The sequence below is a fragment of the Erithacus rubecula genome (assembly GCF_903797595.1).
Source record: "Erithacus rubecula genome assembly, chromosome: 9".
In the NCBI taxonomy this organism is placed as follows: domain Eukaryota; kingdom Metazoa; phylum Chordata; class Aves; order Passeriformes; family Muscicapidae; genus Erithacus; species Erithacus rubecula.
Window position 1 is genome coordinate 23800554 of NC_136660.1, and position 21990 is coordinate 23822543.

At 46.8% G+C, this 21990-nt stretch overlaps 1 protein-coding gene across 6 annotated transcripts in view; it reads right to left on the minus strand.

Moving 5' to 3' along the window:
* Positions 1-707: 707 nt before the first annotated feature.
* Positions 708-21990, minus strand: part of ITPRIP (inositol 1,4,5-trisphosphate receptor interacting protein) — a 30288-nt gene continuing 9005 nt past the window's right edge. For 2 of the 6 annotated variants that reach the window (XM_079312116.1, XM_079312118.1), the window contains 2 exons: positions 19285-19391; positions 4548-6771 (listed from right to left, as the gene is read on the minus strand). In XM_079312116.1, coding sequence (XP_079168242.1) covers positions 5109-6758 — 1650 coding nt within the window. In that variant the 5' untranslated portion in view covers positions 6759-6771; positions 19285-19391 and the 3' untranslated portion in view covers positions 4548-5108. Of the gene's footprint in view, positions 6772-7024; positions 7120-10209; positions 10382-19284; positions 19392-19500; positions 19898-21990 lie in introns of those variants that run through there. The other 4 variants (XM_079312114.1, XM_079312117.1, XM_079312115.1 and 1 more) reach the window with 4 other exon arrangements.

Below are 21990 nucleotides of genomic sequence, written 5' to 3' on the forward strand. Positions count from 1 at the left end.
TGTAATTTCTGGCTAAGTAGATTTGGGCTGCAGCTCTTAAGCCAGCTGCTTCTCAGACCAGCCCTGTGCTGATTCAGCCCCAGTGAGCACTGGAAGGCAGAGGAATTAAAGGTGTGCAGGGCATTCTGTGGGGCTGGAAGACATTTTGCCAAGGAAACAGTGGCGCTTTTCTTATATGAATTAATAACTAGCTCTGGGTGTGCTTCCAGAGCCAGGGCATATTAGAGGAGGTGTCATTCCCTTAAACTGGGCAATGGAGTTAAGCAGGGAGCTCAGTGGTGGTGGGTGGTTGCTGAATTTGGCTGTGGATGCCCATAAAATAAACAGGTGAAGAGGAATCCTCTGGCTGACATGGAAATTCAGGAGATTTCTTGTTCAGCCCATAAGGGCAAAATCTAACAGCATTATTTAGGGGCTTGCCATGAAAGGCTGTTTTTGAGCAGACATATTCAGAATAATTACTTTGATTTCCTGTATTCCTGATTTCATATTCTCAAGAAGAATGACATCCCTGGCATTATTCTGGAATAGCTATCCCACTTAATCTTCAAGTGGCAGTTTATTCTGGAATAATTTTACAGGGATTCAGGAATCCCACAGATTCTTGTTGCTGGGATCACACTGGAAACATCCCCACTCTTCCTTCTGCTCTCCTAGAAACGTTTTGCAGGGAACTAGAAACAGAAGAGACTTCATGCTCATTTAGATTTTGTACAAGACTTCCTTTATTATAAATAAAGCTGCATAAGAAGATCTATACAAATCCAACAGTGTCCTGCTATAGAAGCAGCAGTTTAAGTACAGCACTGTCAATTAAGGATGACCTTAGTCTGGAGAGTTCTGATGTTACTGTCCATCCTGGCTGCATTGCCAAGATTCATCTCTGTACTACAGTTTTGCTACTGAGCTAACATGTTACACACAGATCCCCTCCCCCAATTCTAAAAAAATAAAGGTAATAAATAAAGCTGTTTACCAGGTAGGGTACTCTGAGAGCCAACCCCTCACTGAGCAGCAGCAAAGCTGTTACAGGTCCCTAAAGTCTCATTTCTTCACCACAGAGAAAACACTGCAAAGATTTTGTATTAAAAATGCCTGGTGAACAAACACCAAATCCTGCTGCTTGAATACTGGATAAATTTTTGGGTCATTTTACTAAAGTACATCTTTATACCCCCTGTTGTACTTGTATACAGAGCAACTTTGAGAGAGAAACTCTTTTCTGTGGCTGCTTAACAGTGAATACCCAACACCTCCCCTCAGAAGACATTCAGCTCCTGGTACAGCAATAATAACCTTAGACCAAGATATTTTCTAAAGGCAAATGGCTCCTGAGGCTATGCTGTAGATCAGTGGTTGTTATCAACCCACCACTAATTCCATTCCTTTGACAGAGCCTGTAATAAAATATTTAAACCACAAGTTGAGGGCACAGGGAGTGGCTGGAAACCACTGGAAGGCACTTGGAGCTAATCTGTTGAATTCACCTGTTTAGCAAATGGCAAGAACAGTATTGAGGCCCCAGGACAGGCTGTTTTACCTTTCCTTGGGATGTCTCACAGAGATGCAGGCATTGCCAAGAGATGTTTGTAACTCAGGTGCCATGTGCAGTTTGGTTTTCAAAGAACATTTTTCACTTTAAACCACAAAATCTCACTTCTACTCCCATCCTTTAAAGCTGCTTCCTATAATTACCCACCCAGATTTCAATCAAGGTAGAACTGCCCATAAGCAACACTAAAAAGTGTTAGGACATTTTTACTGGCTGGCAGCTGATGGAACTGAATTGTCTTACAAACCTTATTTTGTGAAATGTGAGCATGGGCTTTTACTAATAGGCTAGTATTTGGTGGGCAAAGATTTGACCCAGGAGACACAAGGAAGTCCAAGGAATGATGTGCTTCACATGGCCTCCTGTACCATGGCAGAGGTGTGGTCCAGAGAAACACTGTGTACCAACCTCTCCTCTGATGAGACATGTCTGTACCTTTGGTTTGCAAGGAAGATCTGCACTCTGAGGCTGACTAGAGCACAGCTCATTATCACAGATAACATTTCCCCCAAACAGGTATGAGTGGGTCCCCTCACAGCCTAAATGCACAGACCAACTCACTTTAAAAGTGCTCAGGGCAAAATGAGCATGTAGGAAAACTAAGCCAAGCAATTTGCTTTCACTGGAATCAAATCCATAAATTACTGGATTCAGCTCCACCTTCTGTTCAGCTAAACCCCATGGGAATACTTCAGGGTCAGTTTGGGTGTAAGAGAGAACAGGCATACAAGTACAGAAAACAAAGAACAAAGGTTTCAATCCATTTATCAGTTGAGGTTGCCTTTGAGTCTGAGCAGTGGTGCTTAGGGCTGTGTAAAAACGAGTTTGGGCACGTTTACAAGCCCGTTGCAACTGGTGTTGCAAAGCTTTGTTCTAACATTTTAATAGGGGAGTTACCTTATTCTGTTCAACAGCCTTTTCTTCTCATGCTCCCCCTGCTCAACCTTATATAAAAGTTATTTTTCAACTCTGAATGTCATTTCCTGAGAGACCTGGGTCACAAATTTGTTTCTGTTCTTTGGACAGTCTAAATTTAGACTCCTGACAGGAAATGGCAGAAAAATTCTAATTTCTCTCTGGCTGGGAGCACATTTAGAAGCAACTTCAACCACAACTGCTCCAGTGTGACCTGCCTGCCAGCAGTCCATGTAAAGCTGGATCTGCTGCAGGCACTTTGCAGTAAACCTGGGCAGGTAAATATGGCAAAGTACCTGAGTTTGCAAACAACCTAACCAGCTTCCCATGTAGCCTCCAGGCTCCAGTACTGACCCACCCTCCCTGTCCTTCTGCCTGTCACTAGCTGCTTGCCATGGCCCCTGAGATTGCTCCTGCTCTCTTTCCTCCTGGGGAAAGCTTTCTTGGCTGTACTCAGCCAAGCCAGGGATTTACAGCACTCGTTAGCGTCAGCAATTAGTCCTGCCCTGTTGCTCTCCTGACAATCTCCCAGGCACTCATCACCTGGATGCTGAAGCAAGCACTGATGTTCCAAGACTTTTTTCTACAGCATTACCCACCAGCCTCTTCTCCCCCATTCCTACCTACCCCTTACTTTCTGTTCAGAGATCCTACTTAACTACCTGTGCAAATAAGAGCCAAGGGAGGCAGCACTTTGAGCATAGCTCTGTCACCATCTGTGTTTTTTTATAAACTGAGCATGGGGACAGCAGTTACAACTTTCTCTGCCTTTGTGTGTGAAATGTCCCTCACTGGTGGTGGGACAGAAAAGAGCAGACACCAGTGAGGTGGTAAAACAGTTTTTACCAGAAAAATGGAAGAGAGGACATGTCTATGGAGAGTTTGCTTATCAACTGGATAAGGCTGGGTAACAAGCTTCATGCTGTATGCTGTCCCCAGCAGTGATTGAGGATAGAATCTTCTCTCTGATGTGACAGAGAGGATTGATAAAAAGGGACCTGTGGAGTGCTGGTAAAAGCATCCCTGACATGTCTTACCTCACAGAACAACCACCCTCTTGTAAACAGGATTAAGGGAAGCCCCAGTGTAAAACTGCAGGAAATCCTACTGTGAGAAAATGGTAGGAAAAGCCCCTTAGCACTGGAGGCCAGGCTTGTGGGACCAGCATAAAGCAGTTATGCACTGGGGCCCTGGCTTGGACCCCACACTCAGGAGGGTGAGGATCTCCTGAGTCCTCTCCTTCAGCAAAGCCACCTTGCTGGGGCTGGGCAGCCCCCTGGCACAGCACTAACATGCTTCCTGTGGGATTTCAGGCATTTCCATTCCTGTAATGTTTGTTCTGGTTTTTTCCAGCACATGCCTCAAGGTTCTCCCCTGGCCTGAAAGTCTGCAGCAATTCTCCTCCTTTGCACTCCCAGCTGAACAAATTACAGTCTACTAGTGCAGCTCCTCAGAGCAGCAGTCTTTAACAAGATTGAGGAGAATGTATAAAGTAGCTTTTGCCTGCATATGTGGAACAGAAGGGATGAAACATGGATCATAAGGTAGCTGCAAGCAGCACTACCCAGGTCTACTACATGTGCATCTTTTTCACCCCTTCCTTCTCCCCCTGCCGGCCTTGGCCCAATTAAAATCATGTGCAGAGAGTCACACTCATTTGGAGGGTGACTGTTCACTCCTGCTACTGGACTTCTGAGATTGGCTTCATTACAGGATAATTTTGGAGAACTGCTCCTTTTATGAAAGCAAAACTTAGAGCAGTCATAGAATCAGAGTAGTTTGGGCTGGGAGGCTGTTCTCATACCTTAGTGTCCCAAGGTAAGGAAACGAACAAACAACCCAAAATGTCAGAACCCAATAGTGATGTTTCTTTTATCTAAGGTAGAAAAGATTCCTGTTCATTGATCCATACAAAATGGGCAGGAATATTCCATGTTACCATGGAAGACTTAAATGAAATGGTCTGAAGATACAGACCCTGCTCTGCTATATCCTCCCACAGGAGAAAAAATTGTGCAGAGGTGTTTTTGAAGAACAGGACAGGACAAGCCGTTTAAGTTTGTCCTGCAAGTCCAATCAATTTTTAAAAGGACAGTTCCCTTTCAAAGCTGTGCTTTATTTAAGGATCTCCAACCAGTCCAGATCTTGTGCATGACCCTCTTCCTCTCCACACTAGCATGTAGACTTATGTTGCACTTCCCATTGGTGAAAGAGCTCCTGCTGTCTGTAAGCAGATGGGCTCCTTTGATCCCAAGATCCTGTCTTTGATTCTCCCACCCTGTTCTTATCTCCCCCTTCTGAAGGAAATGAAGTGTTTGGCCACCATCACACCCCCACCCCCATTTGCACTGCAGGCATCTGAATAAATTACTTATATTGCTCACCACTGCTGTAGCATGTCTGAGGCACAATAGAAAAAATATATTCTTAGCTGCATAAAACCAAGCACAGTAGTGGAACAGAAACCTCCTTCAACACCACATCTTCCAGTTTCTCCCTGACCTTCTCCCATAGCCTTGTCCTTTCAGCAGGAACCAGGACTGGTTCAGCTCCAGAGAGGAAGCTTTATTGGCAAAGTCAGTTGTCTCCAGGAGGCTTCAGGAAGTTGCCCTCTGGACTTGTGCTTAGAGTTTGGCTTTGGTTAAAGGGGCTCCTTACGGATCCCATTGGTGTGTGCAAGGGGAATGTGCACTGTGTACTCATTTATCAGTGCAGACATGTTCCTGAGCATCTCGTGGAATGTGTCCACCATCTTCCTGTAGATGTCCCTGCGTAGCACGAAGGGACGGAAAAGGTTGAGAGGCTCAGCCCTCTGAAATATGATGGGGAAACCCAGCTCTGCTGGTACATTCCCATTGCCAATAAAGAAGTGATAAAGCTTCTTTTCATGCAAACATTTCTCTAGGAATTTCAGCATGTCCTGTAGGCGGGCCTCCAGCTTTTCTGGGGCCCAGTCCTGACTGGGACGTGCCTGCAGGAGATGCAGCAGCACTGTCTTCAGGTGGTAATTGGTGAGCCCACTGGGACCTGTGAGGCTGCACTGCTTCCCATGGAGGAAGGAGAGGATCTGAAGGCAGCTGACATGACAGGCATTGGCAGGCAGTGTTTTGGAGACCAGCTGGATGAACCTCCTCTCATACACGGCGAAAGTGAGAAACCAGTGGGTGCTGGAGGGGATGTCTGCTGCCAGGCTGCTCCGAGGGAAGTGGGAGATGAAGTAAACGTCAGAGTTCTCATACTGCACCACAGGGGTGAGGTTGAAGGCAATTGATTTCCCTGATTTAAATTTTATCTTCAGGGCTCCTGGTGAGTCCAGGAGGCTGAAGGAAAGGTCAAATTCATATTTGTGGGAGATTCTGCTCCAGGCCTTGGTGACGGCAATCTGGAACCACTTCATGACTTGGTCAGCATCCAGATATTGAGTATTTTTGAAGCACAGGAGGTCTTCCATCTCACTGCTGGGCCTGGTACTACTGACCTGGCTATGAAGGAGGCACAACATATCTTCCCCTAGTTTAGTCTTGTCACAGATGCAACCTGCTGTATCCTCATCTGCCCTGCACACCTTGATAGTGCCATAACCTTGTTCATCTGGGGGAAAAGAGTCACCAGAGCACCAGGTCTGGCAGCGAAAGCAGTAAGGCTCAGGGGGGGCAAAGGGCACTATCAGATCACAGACGAAGGGTTTACGCACTCTCCAGTTCTCATACATGCTCCCCACACCCATGCAATCTTCCACTTCCATGTCAGCATCCCGGTTACAAACACTCCTCAGGGCCTCCAGCAAGTCATCTGCAAAGCCTTCCACCATCTCCCGCATCCTGGCCATGTCCCCAGTGGTTCCCAGGATACGCTTCTCATAGAAGCTGGCCAGGACAGCCTTGTTGGGGAAGGCCACTCCTCTAAATGCTTTCCCCAGGACTGCCATCTCATCCTCTTCTCCTCCTATGTCCTGCCAATTCCCTTCCTGGAAATCCTGCCTCCAGAGCTCAATTAGCAGGAAGATGACCATGGAGAGGGCAGTCCACATATCCCATCGGACCTTTTCCTCTTTGCTCTCCTCCACTACCACTGCAGCCTTTTCCAGAGCCTTCTGTGTGGCTTCCTGGTCTGCGATTTCCTGCTCCAAGCGCAGCTGCTCCAGCCGCAGGCTCTCCTCGCGCTGCTTCATCTTCTGCATGATTTCCTCTGTGCTCTCGGGGACGGTGCCATTCTCCTTGGGGAAGAAGAGTGGGTGGTTGACAATAGCTGTAATCACCAGTAGGCACACCCTGAAGAGTCCCACGGGCATGGCAGTGCCTTCCCTGGAAGAGAAGGAAAGGTGAAATGACCCATGATTTGGAATATATTCCCTCAAGTGCAAAAATGAAAGAAACTCCCCACTGCAGTAAGAACACTGACATCCTTTCCAGCCCTGGAAAAATGTTTGAATCTAGAAACCACTAAGTGCATGCCCATTTCTACAAGTTATCAACCAACTTCTCAAAGAGGCTTTATCAGCTGATGGTGAGGATGAAAGCAGCTCTTATCAAATGCACTTCGAAAAACAGAATTCACAGAACTCTGATGGCACTTCCTGCTGTCAGCCCCCTGTGATGCTGTTGGGCAGTATGGGAGGGCATGTCCTTCCTTTGCCTTTCCTTTAAAATTCCCTGGACAGAAAAGGAAAGAAAAAAGCAGGCAGAACCTCTCCAGGTGTATAAAACTGCCTCCCTAGGTATATAGGACTGGAGATGAGCATTGCTTTTGCTCAACATAAAGCTAATATTTCAGATGTGGCAGTGGCTACCTTCTGTGTTAAGCATGTCTAGGAACCCACACAGCCTGCCTGGATCAGGGCAACCTTCAGTGCCCTGATGCTGAGGTGCACCTGGGTGGGAACAAGCCTGCAGAGTTTTGTGCTTCTAAGCAGGCATTACAGGCAAAGCTCTTCCTGCCTTTCAGCACCATCAGGATCTGGCTGTGGCAAATCCTCCTGGCCCCCAGGATGCCTCATGATTGCAGTTCCCAGAAAAAGGGCAGACTCTGGTAAAATGGAAAGGGTTTCCTTTAGCCCAGTGGTTCTAAGAGCATCAGACTGTTTATTTTTGGTGTTTACCTACACTACTGACCTGTGGAGGACATTAGTAAACACCATGGCTTTGATCTAAGCTGTCTCCCCCAAGGAGCCCCTAAACAGCTGTGCATGCAGCCAGCTCTCTCCTATTTGCAGTGACCTCAACTAGACTGTGAGCCACATCCTAGCCATGTGCCAGCAACAGTCCTGTGTGTCACCCCTTGCACAGGCCCCCAGCATGACTGAGACCACTATGGTGTTTTGGAGTGGCTTTGTGTGGTTACTGGCTCTGCTGCTCCAAACCCACATTTAATAAAGCTTTCTCTGAACCATGGGGCTCACAATGAAAGATTTTAATTCCCAATTTTCTGGGACATGATCCCATTGCCAGGGTCTCTGCCTGGTGGTGACAAGGCCTTCCAGAGGGCTGGACCAGATGGTGTTCAGGCTAAAGCCTGGGCTGCTTCCTCCCAGCTGGCATTTCTGTTTCTGGAGGGCTGGCATCACTCTCAAGAGCCCAAGTGCCCACTCAGGGCAGTACAATCTGAAGTTGTCACCCATTGCTGTGATGTTGGAAGCTCACCAATCCCTCTTTCTAGCAAAATCACCTCTCAGTCCTAGCACAGGGAGATCAGAAGGACAAGATGGACAATCAAGGATATTTTTTCTTCCAGCTGAGAAATTTTAGCACAGCTGCTTTAATGCCTCAAAAGTACTTGAGAGAGAAGCTTCTGTTACAGAAATAAAGTCAACCAATAACATACTTCATCAATCAGACCAGAAATAGCAATCTCATCCGTAAGTAATGCTGCTCTGGGAATAAAGCTGTTTCACAGAGAGCCAAGAGCTGGTGAGGCACTCTGTGTGCTCCAGGGGCTCAGGGCTGCAATTCCAGCCCTCTGGAACAGCTCCTTCCTGGCTTGAACCCAGCATGTTTTGGTGCCACAGCAATCCTGTCCCAGCATCTGGGCAAGAAGGGAAATATCTCAGGCAATCTCATTTATGCCTCCACAGGGCACACAATAAAGATAGATCCACCCCAGTGGACCTTGTTATCGTAACTGCACAACAAACTGCTGGTTTTGATTGCAGGAACCTGGATTTCCTCCATGTGAGCATTTACTGTACATGGGAACTGTATCCTTCAGCACACAATTATCCTAGCTTATGAGAGGGCTGGGACTGGAATAACAAGGGAAGGGAACAGGATTGAGATGCATTGTCCAAGCAGCAAGAAAATTCACACGGTGCTCAAGATAATGCTCCATGCCCCTCCCTGTGTAACATTTACCAACTACCCTTTTCTTAGATCCCATGCACAGGCACAAATGAATGTTCTTATGCAGACATTGCTCTGGAAATAGCTTGTGGCCCTATCTTGTCCTTTTTTACATTTACATTAACTCTTTAATTCATCAGGCAATGAATTAAAGCTGAATTAATGCCCAAATCTGGGTGTTCCAGTTATTCTGTGAGCTCCACACCCGGGCACATTTTAAAAATAAACTGGGGTAGTCCTGCACTGCAAAGGGCTTTATCAGTTTGCTGGGGCAGGGCAGGAAATGCTGGTGAGTTCCTTTCCTTAGTGCTACGCTCTTACAGACCACGTGTGCCTTCCAAGCTTAAAAATAACATGGCCAGGGGCCAGGTGCCTCCTTCTTGCAGTCTTGACCAGGTTGACATCACTGCTCTGCTCTGTTAGACCACTGTCCCTGCACATGAAATGTTTGACTGTTACCACATTACTTCTAAGGTGCATAAGGCTGAAAGGTCAGCTTCCTTAGGATCCTCTTTCTCATGCCCAGCTGGCCATGGCACATTGCTGCCACAGGTTACCTGTCCCAAAGCTCTGCTAGCAGCAGGGCTCAGGCCAGACATCCCCAAGTCCATCACTGGCTGGCTCAGTTGAATTCACTATGGGTCACACTGACATTCCAGGACACCCCAGATCATTTTGCAGCAACCTCTTCCCTCAGCAAGCACTACAGGCATCAGCCTTTGGAAACTGGAAGTGACATGATCTTCAGATCTCAGTGATTTACAAGAAGGATGTCCATTTGCAGCCCAGAGCAAGTTCTGCTGGTCAAAACTGGCCTTTTGCTACTGCAATTACTCACTCCAGAAAATGAAGGCAAACATTAACCTCGGTTAAGGCTTAAGGTTAATGCTGCTCAGTGACCAGAGTCAGTGGAGCCTGCCCTTGGCAGCAGCAAGGGTGGTACAGGCAGATTCCCACACCTCTCAGACACAGCTTTCCTGGCTAATATGAAAGACTCAATCATACAGGTGAAACCAGTAGCACTGCCTGCTATGGTGCTCCAGCATTCCCCATTACAAAGACTGCTCTTTCCCTGCTTTTAACTTCAGCCCAAGCTATTTAAGCCTGATAAAAATATTTATGCCTGCTCAGGTTGAGACAGCTTTTGTGTGGGCAAAGAGGGAGAGAGTCCAAACCTTTCCAAGCTTGAGACTAAGAAAGAGAAATGGCAGTTTTTCAATCTACACATCAAATTTAGTAATGCTACAAATATGGAGGGGAAAAAAAATAAAAGGTATTCATAAGTTTTTAAATAGCAAGTTCTCAAAGCAATCTGCAACCTTTTCCAAATTTCTCACCCTGACAGTTTTTTCCCATTTAAAGTATAAACAACATCTGGACTCAGTAACAGGCTTACATCCTACCTACCTTCTGCAGACCCTCTTGTGGCAGTCCTGGGGCTCCAAAGACCCCCCAGAGGATGCTGTGGTCACAGGAAGGCCACCACTGCCACCAGCCAAAGCAGCCCTTGCTCTGCTCCCTGGGCCAGGTGAGAATGCAGAGGCCCCTCTTTTCTCCCGTGGGCACAAAGCAGGGAAAGGTGCAGGAAGACCAAAGAAAGCTGCTTGGGAAATGAAGAAGGGCCAGGGTATGTGAAACCTCATTGTCTTGATGTGAAGCTGTCTCTGCTCACTGCCCAGCATGTGATGCTACTTGTTCAAACCTGCCTTTGGCACTAGAATTAGTTTCCTTCTGGGCTCTTCTGTGGCACTCACAGCTGTAGTGACTAGGGGCTTCACCCAGTTTAAGGTTAATGACCACTCTGCACAAGCCTGGGAAGTGAGGGGGCAGACACCATCCCACCCTCCAGCCCGGAGTGAGGGCGCAGAGAGATAAAACCAGCTGATCACTCTGTTGCCTGATTACAAACCATCAGCTGCATCCTGCAGCACTTGGTATGTTCAAAGGGTCCACCAAGAGCACCTGCAGCCCTCCACCCTCAGCAACCAGGCAGGTTAGGCCTCATCCTTCCAAACCTGAGGCTGCCTCCCCAGCTGGGAGTATCCTGACCAGCTCCAGAGCAGGTTCTGGATGATGCAGGAAGCCCCAGGAGAGAAGGGGAAAGATAATGCAGTTCAGGTTGGTGCCATGAAGCCACAAGCAGAAGGAGGCCAACTCTCATGCTAGCTGATCTGAAAGCTCTATGGTGCACGATTTACTAATGCTTGGCTTGCCTGGAACACAGTTCCAGCTAGCACAGTGTGAGGAAAGGGAAGCAGCACAGGAAGAAGCCTTCACAGAGCCAGGCAGCAGCAGCAGCTCCACCTTCAGCTTCTCTTCCTCTTCACCTGAGCATCACAGAGCTCATACAGGGTTTGTGAGGACCAGCCTGAAGCAGCTGCTGCCCTGTGACAATGTGTGTTCTCCCCCATTCCCAAGCCCTGTCACAGGCCATTTCCCTGAGGGGAAGCAAAGTCCTTCATGGAGATGATGATGCTTTAACTCATAACAATGTCCTGTCCCTTCCAGCTAAATGTGCTTAATTTCTGATGTCCCTAATCCTTCCCCATACCCTTTTCCATAGTAGCTTCATAGTTTGCCTCCTGCTCAAACTAGCAAAGCAAAGAAAGAGATGGCAGCTTGCAGCTTACCTCTGCAGGCTGCTCATGTGCTCTGAGCCTCCACCTTCTCTGAAGACAAGGGAAAGTATTTCCCTTTCTTTAACAGTGCCTTTCTTTACTCAGGAGTTCCTCATGAAGCTTTATTTTCTCAGCAATTTTATTCCTCTGAATTTTGAATCATGGTAAGCAAAACACTGTCTGATGTTCAGCAATAAACCAGGCAGGAGTGAGCTGAAGCTTTGATTCTTAACTTGGAAAAACCCAAGTCAGGCCACTGAGTGCAGTGCAGTATTACACTGGAACACGCCAAGGCATCACTTACAACACACTCGATTGCTTCCTGCAATTTGGCTGACACAAAGGCAATGAATAGGTGGCTGCTACATTGTGTTTTGCTTTGGTAGGCTGCAAGAAAAGAGGCATTTCAAATAGATGATAGAAAATACAGCTGGTTGGGAGGCTTTTTCATTGAAAGCTGCCAAATTTTTGAAACCAGAACTTTTGTGGGAACAAATATGATTTCTGACTCTCTTATTGGGAAGGCCCTTGAGGTTTGGAAAGGATTCTGCTACTTATTTTGACTGCAAAGATTAACAGGTCATATCAGGCACTAACCTGCAACTGGGACTTTCTTACTGGGAAGATGTGAACCTTAGTCTGGGGGTTTCAGGCCCAGCCTAGCTGTACTTCCTCATGGTGGAGCTTCTGAGAGCTCTGTGATTCCTCCTCTTGCTGTACAATAGTGAATAAATTTTGGCCTTTGAGTGTTTGGCCTGAAAAAAACTTCTGCTGCATTTATGAAGATCTAGTAAAGAATTAAAGTTTACTGAAAACCCTTAGTAATGCACCATATCTTTCTGCATTTGCAAGTGTCACTACCACCTCTGCAGTGAGATGATCCAGTTGCCACTGAAAGAAATCATGGTTTCTCTTAGTGGGGACTAGAGGCTTTGATTTGTAAGAAACTTGCACAATGACCAAAAATGGGAATTACAGAGATGGGAATGCATGTCAGTACTATTGTTACTGCCAAAAACCTGGACAGATGCAGTTTCCTAAACAACCCCACACCCACACAGCACAGTGCACCCAGGACAGGCTCTTGCTCTCCTATTTCCTGAGCACACACTCAGCTGCAGCACACACAGCCCAGACAGGAAAATTAAGGAATAAAAATCCAATACAACAGAGCCTGAGCAGCACCAACTTGTGCTGTTCTTCCAGCCCCTATGAATTAAACTGTGTGCAGGACATCAGTGGGATGAGAAGTTGACTGGGACAGAACAGTGCCAGCCACAGCAGATCCAACTCATGTTCTGACTTGTTTTTCACCATTAAAATAGTGCTACAGACAAAGTACTGAATTCCAGCTGCCAGCACAATCACAGTTGGTTCAGCACAGACAGGTCGGATTGGGTTCTGTCTTTGCCTCTCTACCAAAGCCACAAGTGGGGAAGGACCAAATGCACCAATACATGGTGCATGGTGCAATACTGGATGTTGAGACTGGTAACACACTGGTTACCACCACAGTTACCAAACTGGTAACCACGTTTAAAACCAGAACAAGCCAACTGGCCTGCCCAGGACTATGGCAGTCAGGTCTGGCACAGCAACTGCCTTCCAAACCATGCCTGGAAGCCACACCTCAGATTAGCTGCTTGGCCACAGCACAGCAGCTGGACAAGGCCACTTGCCTGACAGCTATTGTTCTGCTGCCTGGCTGGAACATCAGCCTGTCGCAATATCCTGACAGGCTGTCCCAGGCTGTGCAGTGCCAGCAGGGTCAGTGGCGCGGCCCAGTCGGACATCCCGCCCCACAGCTCTGCCGCCGCCTGTCGGAAACAATATTTTCCTCCTGGGGGTCACCAGATCAGCTATTTCCAAGGAAATGCTGATGCTCATCCTGTGTACAGGACTAGATAGGCCTCCCTTCCCACAGGCAGGCGGATTTGGGGGGGATTAGCATGTGAAGGGCACTGACAGCAGCAGATACTGCTGGGCAGCCCCACGTCCAGCTCCTCTCCAAGCAGAGGAGTGCTTGACCAGCCCTAGGACAGACAGTCTCTCTCCTACCTTCCAGTCATGTACTGCCTTTGCCATCAGGAAGCTTTTACTCAGGCCTTGTTAACTCTCCCTTGCTGCAGTTTGAACCCCCTAACCAGTGCCCACTGTGGGTACAAGTAGGACATATTTTTTGTTTTCTTCTTGCAGTAGCACTCAGGATGTTCAGAGGCACTCCCGACCTGCCTCAGCTTTCACTGTACATGGGTGCATTTACAAGCTGTAAAAAAATAAAATCCCATGTAGTAAAATCCCATGGTCTCCCTTACTCCAAAGCCTAGACACTCAAAGTATTCTTTCTGGCTCAAAAGCAGCTACTTGCCTTCTAGGGCTCTTTTCCAAAATCCAAAGAGATGTGGCACGTGTTAGATTTTCAGTTTCATCAGCAGATGGGGATTTATTGTGCCCATTTCTAAGTCATTGTTCTCAGTGCATATAGGTATCATGCCACTAATCAAAATATGCTACTAATCAAAACACTAATCAAAACATGATCCTCTTCCTGCCTCAGAGCCAGCAGCCACCATTAAAGGCAGCTTTAACAACTGATGAATAATGCAGACAACACATCATGTCCCCAAAGCACTCACTGTCCCCAAAGCACTCACTGTTTACTCTGTGTGAGGCTGGACCCAAGAGAGGGTGCCCATGGAGACAGCCAGCAGCGTGAGAAGTGTTACTCAGCACCCTGCTCATTGCCAAGAAGGGGTTTTACAAATTGGAACATAGTGTTGTCTGCAGGAGAGGCAGGAGGGCAAAGGTAGGAAGTGTGTATGTGACTCCCACCCACATATTGAGCTGTTGTAGTAGGACCACAGCCAGGAACAGTTTACCTTTCTAAGCCAAATAAATTTTGTTTGGTTTGGTCTGTTAATAGTGAGGAAAACAACTGGAGTAGACCAAACTTGTGTGGGTTTTGTTGTTTCTTTTTTGTTTGGTTGGGTTTTTTCTCTGCTATTTTTTTTTTTTTTTTCTTAAGAGGAGAAAAGACACAGACAAAGAAAAAAGACCGTAGCTTACCACCCTTACCAGGACCCTCCTCCTCCAACCCAACATGATGGGAGCCTGGGCAATAGTTGGTCATTCCCTTGCACAATCTTTCATCAGCACAGATGGACAAACACCCCTGCTGCTCCAGCAAAAGCAGGTGGAGCACAGTGTCAGCCACAAAGGATGGAGTGCTGTCACTGCTCACATCCTCTCTGGCCTGGTGCTCATGCTGAGCCCTGCTCTGGCTGTCACCTCTTCAGTCACACACGTGAGGCAGCCATGGCCCATGGATCCCACCTGGCAGGGAGAGGTGGTGAGTACAGAAACAGATCTATTGCCAAGATTTTGTTTAAATGTGCCCTCCTTTTCCCCAGTTAATTCTCAGCAAGGTGGAAAAACCCCACACCAGTGTTGTTAAATGTGATTACTCTGGCTCTCCTCATCCTGTGGTAAGCATATGCTCCTTGTACATTCAACTTAATAGTACACTCATTGGAACAAATGGTTTGGTATTAAAATAACTGGTGGAAACATTATTAGAAAGTTGATTTCCCAGCAGGGATACAGCACTCCAGCACATCTCAGAAGAGCACGTGTGAATATTGGCAGGGCTCAGACATGACTCGCAGAGTGATTACATTTTACATGTACTATGCACATTTATTATCAAGTCCCATTTCAGTCATGAACAACGAGCACTTACATATTATAGACAGCAGACAACACAGTAGTTGCCACACACTTCCACATTGAAGTGCTGAACAAAAACACAGCAAAAAAAAAAAAAATCATTGCAAGTTGGGAATTTGGCTGATCTGAGATCTTCTACTCCATCAGTTTTAACTCAGTGACAAAGCCAACTCATAGGACAGGAAATCTGCAGGCCCAAGTATCTGCTTAAACAGGACTCAAAACCACTGGATGGGATTGAAGGTTTGTGTGATATTGGACCATTGTTTTGTTAACTAGTCACTGCTGTTTGTATTTAAACAATAGGGAAAGAACTGTATTTAAAAGCTGGCTATTGTTGCCAAAATATCACCACAGAAATCAAAAGCAATGCTTTATTCCATTGCCTGAAATCCCAGCATTCTTTTTTTTTTTGTTGGTTTTTTTTGTTGTTGTTGTTGGGTTTTTTTTGTTTAGTTGTTTTTTTGCTTTAACACAATATAGTTCTTTAAATAAAGCAAAAAAAACCCCACAACCCAAGAGACTGTGAAAGCCCCTTGAGGGATGGGTAGAGGGTGTGGAAGGAAGAGAGAACAAAAGCACTTTTACTGCATTGCAGTATTTCCTTGCCCCTCACCAGGATGACTCCCTGATCTAAGCAGAGACCCTGTGCATTGCACATAGCCTCTGAGGAAGAATCAAACCCTCTTACTTCATTACCTAGTGACTCTAGAAGAGATCAAGAGAAACAACACAAATGCTTTGGGAAGCAGAAATCCCAGTCTTGGCTCACTTGCCATAAACCTAAAAACTGCCAAGGCAGACGCATGCACACAAATATGTTGGCTGCAGAGTACTTCTGGCTAATTCTGCTCTTCAAAATGAGTTTGAATAAATAAAAAGCAGCAGAAGAAGGCAAAGTCATACAAGAACACAAACAGTCCCACTTCCGTACAATACTTCCCTGAAGCTCATCCTTTCAGCACCCCTGGCCACCAACCCAGAGCCATTTTCACCCAAGGGAGTGACTCAGAGACAGCCCATTGCCACATGCACCCATATTGAATAATTTTCATGTGCTCTCTGCTTAGTCCCCTCTTCTTACCAAGAAAAGGAAACATCTCTAAGCTCCTGTTTTGCTGAAGAATTTGTAAACTGAATGCTGGGAAGAAAAGCTCTAAAAAGACTCAAAGGGAAAGCAGTGATGTAACTTGCAGTGCTGCAGCAGAAGTATCAAACACACACATATATTAAGGTTGTGAAGCCACGTGGTTTTCATTTGGGATGTGTGGGGTGAACACATAAGGTTGCTTTCTTTATACCCTGGGCACAACAAAGGAAGGCTTTGTTTGAAAGCCAAGGCTTTAAAGGCTGAGTTACAACGTAATGGGAACTGTGAGTCATGGCTGTGGGGCCCCTGCTCACAGGCACAAAACCCCTCTGCTGCAGCAGCCAAGGAGCAAAGCCTCCAGCTCCACATGGGAGACCCAAACTGTCCAGGACTAGCAGCAAATACAAGGCTGAGCTGAGAACACGTGTTGTGGATGACTTAGCACACAATCACAACCCTTTCAGTCAACATTTCTTCCTGTAACTTTGTCAGAGCATGAGATCAGAACCCTGCACCTAATCCAAGAGCGTGGTGCAGCTATGAGTCAACAGGAAGGTGGGATAAACATCATCCAAGCACCTTCAGACCATCTTTTGATTTGGGCTGCAGGAAGAACATGGCCATGAGTCTTAGACTGAGCATAGCCACCTCACTAGGTGGGACCACACTAGAGCTCTGTCCTTAAGTCACCAACTGCACCAGATAATTTGTGTCATTGTGTGTTACAGGAGGGGAGAGTCAAGTGGTGGATTCCAGCTACTCAAAATAAAGACATCCCTTCCATTCTTGCCCCTACCATTCTGGTAGATAAGGGTAATTTTTAATTACCATGAATGAGTTGCAATCTGCAGTGCAGAGGTGTCTGTGCTGCTGAAACTTCAAATATTTTCCCTCACATTTCCAACAGTCCCAAGGTATTTGGTTGCTAAATCCCCAGAGGCCTTTAAAAGTCAAATTCTCCTCTGAAACCTGTGGCAGTAAGGTACCTGAACATCAAGCAGGAAACAGATTAGGACTGAAGCATTCTGGGTGCAGATACAGGTGACCAAGCCCCTCTGAGATGCATTATAGTGTCAGTATGAAGTGTGATATTTCAAGCTTGAGAACATCTCCTTAGCTCCGCCTCTGGTATGTGCTAACACTTTACAAGAGCTTAAAAACTAGGAGGAAAAAGAGGTCTGAAAAAGCAATAGAGTTTCTTCCCTCTGCCTACATGCACGGCTTGCACTGTGCCTGGATGATTCCTGGCAAGTCTCTGTTTACTTTGTTCCAAAACACTTCCAGCAAATCTCTGCCTCCCAAGGCAGTCTAGACAGCTGCTTAGCCACCCCTACCTGAAGGAAAGTCTCCTTATCAGTGCATGTGCTTTCTCCAAAACTGTTTGGATCTCTGCTGGGATCCTGGCACAGGCAGGTGGTATCTTGTCTTAGGGAGCTACTTTACCTCCTTGCAGACAGTGTGGGAACCATTTGCTCCCCCTCCCCATCAGGTGCTCACCACTCATCACCAAATCCTCTGCAATTTGGAAGAGCTGAATGCAAGGCACTCTCAAGCCCATTTACATTGGTTTTTTTTGTGTTTTACTACAAACTCCATATTTTCAATTGAAGGCACCCACCATCCCCAGAGGCAACCCAGGGAAAGATGAGTTGGTTACACAGGTGGCTCAGCTGCCACCTTATAACTCATGTCCCTTTTCCTGGTCAGGCACAAGAACCTTCTCTACGTGCTCTTCCCCTGGTTTCAAAAGTGAAGGAACAGTAACAGTTCTCCTTTGCCAGGCAACCAGAATAACCCTATGAGTTGGAGACTGTGCCTAACAGGGCTTAAATTCTGCAATAGCTGGCTGCAATGGTCCTCATCCTTGCCAACACCATGCTTGGTTTTCCTGAGCCACATAATATGGCAGTGGGATGCATCAGATATTTTCTGTATAGCTGCTGAAAAAGCATATTTACCTCGAGGCAAATATTGCTGATACAAATAATGTGCTAGATCAGCCAGAAAAACCTGCCTCTGGAGGAGGGATAATAATGAAAGATGGCGAATGGAAAGGAAAAAGAGAAAGAGCTTCATTTACACACAGGAGAATGGCAGTGGGCCAACTCCCAGCTTTGATCAGGGCTGGCTGGAGGAGCATGCCAGGGAACTCTCTGAGCTGAGCTTTACTAGAGCAGAGCAGCTGTTTGAACTCTGTGATGGGAAAAAGGGAACAGACACCACCCAGCACTGATCCAGAATAAATAAGTAAAAAAAAAAAAAAATCACGTGGAGTGCATGAGCTAACAGGTACTCAGAGGTGTAGCAGGACATTGTGGCAGCCAGGACTGCTGCTCTGGCAGCTCCCTCTGTCATCAGCTCCAGTTCTTGCCCTCTGACCACTGCTACCCACAGAGCTCCTGCCACACACCCACAGAGCAGCACTGCCAGACATCTTGGTTTCACCCAGTTCTCCTTTCAGTGTGTTTTCAGGGGTTTTCATACAAACATGAAAACTCTACACATCACTGGCTTGTGAAAGCACAATTTCCCTTCATCTCCCTCTGCTGTCACCCTTGATCATCTGGAAGTTGTCCAGTCATCTGCTCTCCCTCTCTCACAATTTGAAGAGGGGAATTCCAGTACCTTCCCAGTCTGGCAAGTATTCTGGCAAGTACTCCTCCACAGCACAAAATGCATCAGTAGCTGATGTCAGCAAAGCTTTGGACCCTTTGGTTCCCCTCTGCCATCACTCTCTGACTAGATCCCAACTGTACCAAGCAGTCAGGTAAGAACAATTTTATACTGAAAGTCCAAAAGAGAGAGGCTTTTAGCACTGATCTTCCACACTGAAGCCATTTCCAAATTAAACCTTCAAAACATTGCTACCTTTGCTTTGTAAGAAGCTATCTGAACTGCACTCCTGGGAACATTTCTAAAATATGAGCCACACCAATTTCCTTTCAGCATTTCTGCTGCAAGGCTCAAGATCTCCCAGTACGAGCCCATCAAGAAGCCTTTTTAAATCATATAAAATCTGGAAGGAAGAATGACCCCTGGAGCACTTACCTGCTACACAGCTTTGCAGGTGCTCATTAAACTTCACATTACTAATATCACCGTGATGCAGAAAAGACTAAATTCAGTCACCCACCAGTGAAGCACAGCCAGGAAGCCTGCAAAACACAAAGAGAATGAATGAGGAAGTGCAGACAGAAGATGGGTACATAATGCAGTTATCTAAATCATATATTGATTAAAAGAGAGATTAACTCACCCCCTTACCTAATAAAATGATCATAAAAGCTCAAGAGACAATAATCAGTCTGAAGTGATCAGGGAGAGTTAAAATGCTTCTTCTCCCATGGGAAAGTGTGTAGATCACACCATGGGTCTCTCAGCCTTGCAGATGTGTCAGCGAGCAAGGACCTCACTCCTCTGACTCCATCCTCATCCACCAGCACTCTCCTTTTAAAGTGGATTAGGGTCAAATGAGCAGCTGCATAAGTGCAAGGGCTGGGACAGTTTTGTCTGGGATTGGTTTGTCTAGAAAAAGCTGTAAGCAGCTTGTAAGGCAGAAATACTTGCTTGGGGAGTTGAGTTTACAGAGCAAATGGGAGAAACAGAAAACACACAAGAGGCAGGAAGCAAGTGTAAGAGCACAGGAAGATGTGAAACACAGAACCGCAAAAGATAAACGACAATATTTTAGGATAGAGAAGTGAAGAAATTTTCTATGTAACAGGAAACAAAGGCCCCCAACCAGAAGGAGAAAAACCCAACAAGCTGGTTGCAGGCAGACAACAGAGACCTTCCTCCTCCCCAGCTGCACACAAATGGGCTGGGGAGGAGGAATGCACCACCCTCATTTCCAGCTACCACCACTTCAGCCTTCCCACTGTCTTCATCCAAAGCCTGATGAAACGATCAGTGTAGGCAGAGCTGAGCTTTAAGCCCTTTATAAGGGCTCAGCATTAGGTTGATGCATCCTTGCTCTCTTGAACTCCTTCAATTCACCTCCCTCCTCCCACCTAGCTGCTTTGACCAGACTGTGCACAGTTTCATTTCTCTGTTTCCATCTTCCACCGTGAGGCACAGCGCAGGTTCAGCACAGACTGCTGAACACAGGAGAAAGGTGCCCCAAGCCCCAAAGGTCTGCACTGTAATATCCCAGGGGATATTTTAAACCCTCAGGGCCTGCAGTGTCTGGTCTCATGATGGCTCAGGGCCAGTGAGGTATAGCAGGTGTGTCTGCTTGGAGGAAAGGAGCTATTAAATGCAGGGCAGGAACTGCTGCTACAGGACATACAATTCCCTTGTTAACATAATTTTTAAATCTCAAAAGACAGTTTAAGTTAGGGTCTCCCTCAACTATGTTTATAGGTTTTGGAGAGACCTTGACTGAGCCTTATGGGTAATGGAAGGCTGCAATGATGTCTCTCCAGAACCCCCAGGCTGAAAAACTCTCTCAACCTGTTTTCAGAGAATAGGTGCTACAGCCCTCTGAACATCTTTGTGGCCTCCTTTGTACCTGCTCCAAGAGTTCCATGTCCTTCCTGTGCTGATGCATGATAGATGCAGCACTGTGGGTAGAGCCTCAATAGAGTGGAGTAGAGGGACAGAATCCCATCCCTCGACCTGCTGGCCATGCTGCTTTGGATGCAGCCCAGGGCATGTCTGGCTTTCTGGGCTATGGGCACACATTGCTGCATTGGTCCAGTTTTTCATTCAGAGAGACCCCAAGTGATTCTCCATAGGGCTGCTCTCAATGAGTCCTCCCAGTCTGTCCTCATAGCTTGGGTTGTCCCAAACCAGGTGCAGCATCTTGCACTTGGCCTTGCTGAACTTCACGAGAATCTTGTGAGCCTACCTCATCAGCTTGTCCAGGTCTCCCTGGATGCCATCCCTTCCCTCTGTGTGCCAACAGCACCACTCAGCTGTGTGTCATCTGCAAAGCTGCTGAGGGTGCACTCAATCTCACTATGCCACTGACACAGGTATTAGAGAGCGCCAGAGACACCACTGACTCTCACCTGGACAAACAGCCAATGACCACAACTCTGGATGTGTCCATCCAGCCAAATCCTTATCCACTGAACGGTCAACCCTTCCAATTCATTTTTCTCCAATTTGGAGATGAGGATATCATATGGAATCATGTCAAAGGTCTTACAGAGGTCTAGGTGAATTGCATCAGTCTGTCTTCCCATGCCAGACATTACAGTTCCTCCATCATAGAAGGCCACCAGATTGGTCAGGCATTATTTGCCCTCAGTGAAGCCATGCTGGCTACCTCGAATCATCTCTTTGTCTTGCACAAGCCTTCTTAACACTGCTTTCATGAGGAAGTCTGAACAACTCTGCACAATGTTTTGAGTCAGCCCTACAAGAGAGCCTCCTCTCCTTGACAGAAAGCTGTCCCTGCTCCAGCAATCTGGCCTTCAGGTCACGGCAGTAAAACCCGTTTGTTTTGCTGCTGGTCAAGGTTGGCTCAGCCAACTTTGCATGGCCCACGTGTGTGTATAAGTATAAACAAGCTATAAAAAGAGTCCTGCTGCAGCTACACCCCAGGGCAGCTCTCCATCCCTCCAGCTGCTTGAGCATTGGCCACCTGCCTCCCTGCCTGCTTCAAGGAGTGAGCGGGCAGAAGCTTTTGCTTACACAGCTGAGCCCACATCCCTGCAAAACCTGGAATTCATGGCTGGGCACATGACAATCCTGCCCAGTGCACACCATGGCCACGCTCTCTCCCTCCAGCCTGGAAACCAGTCTCTA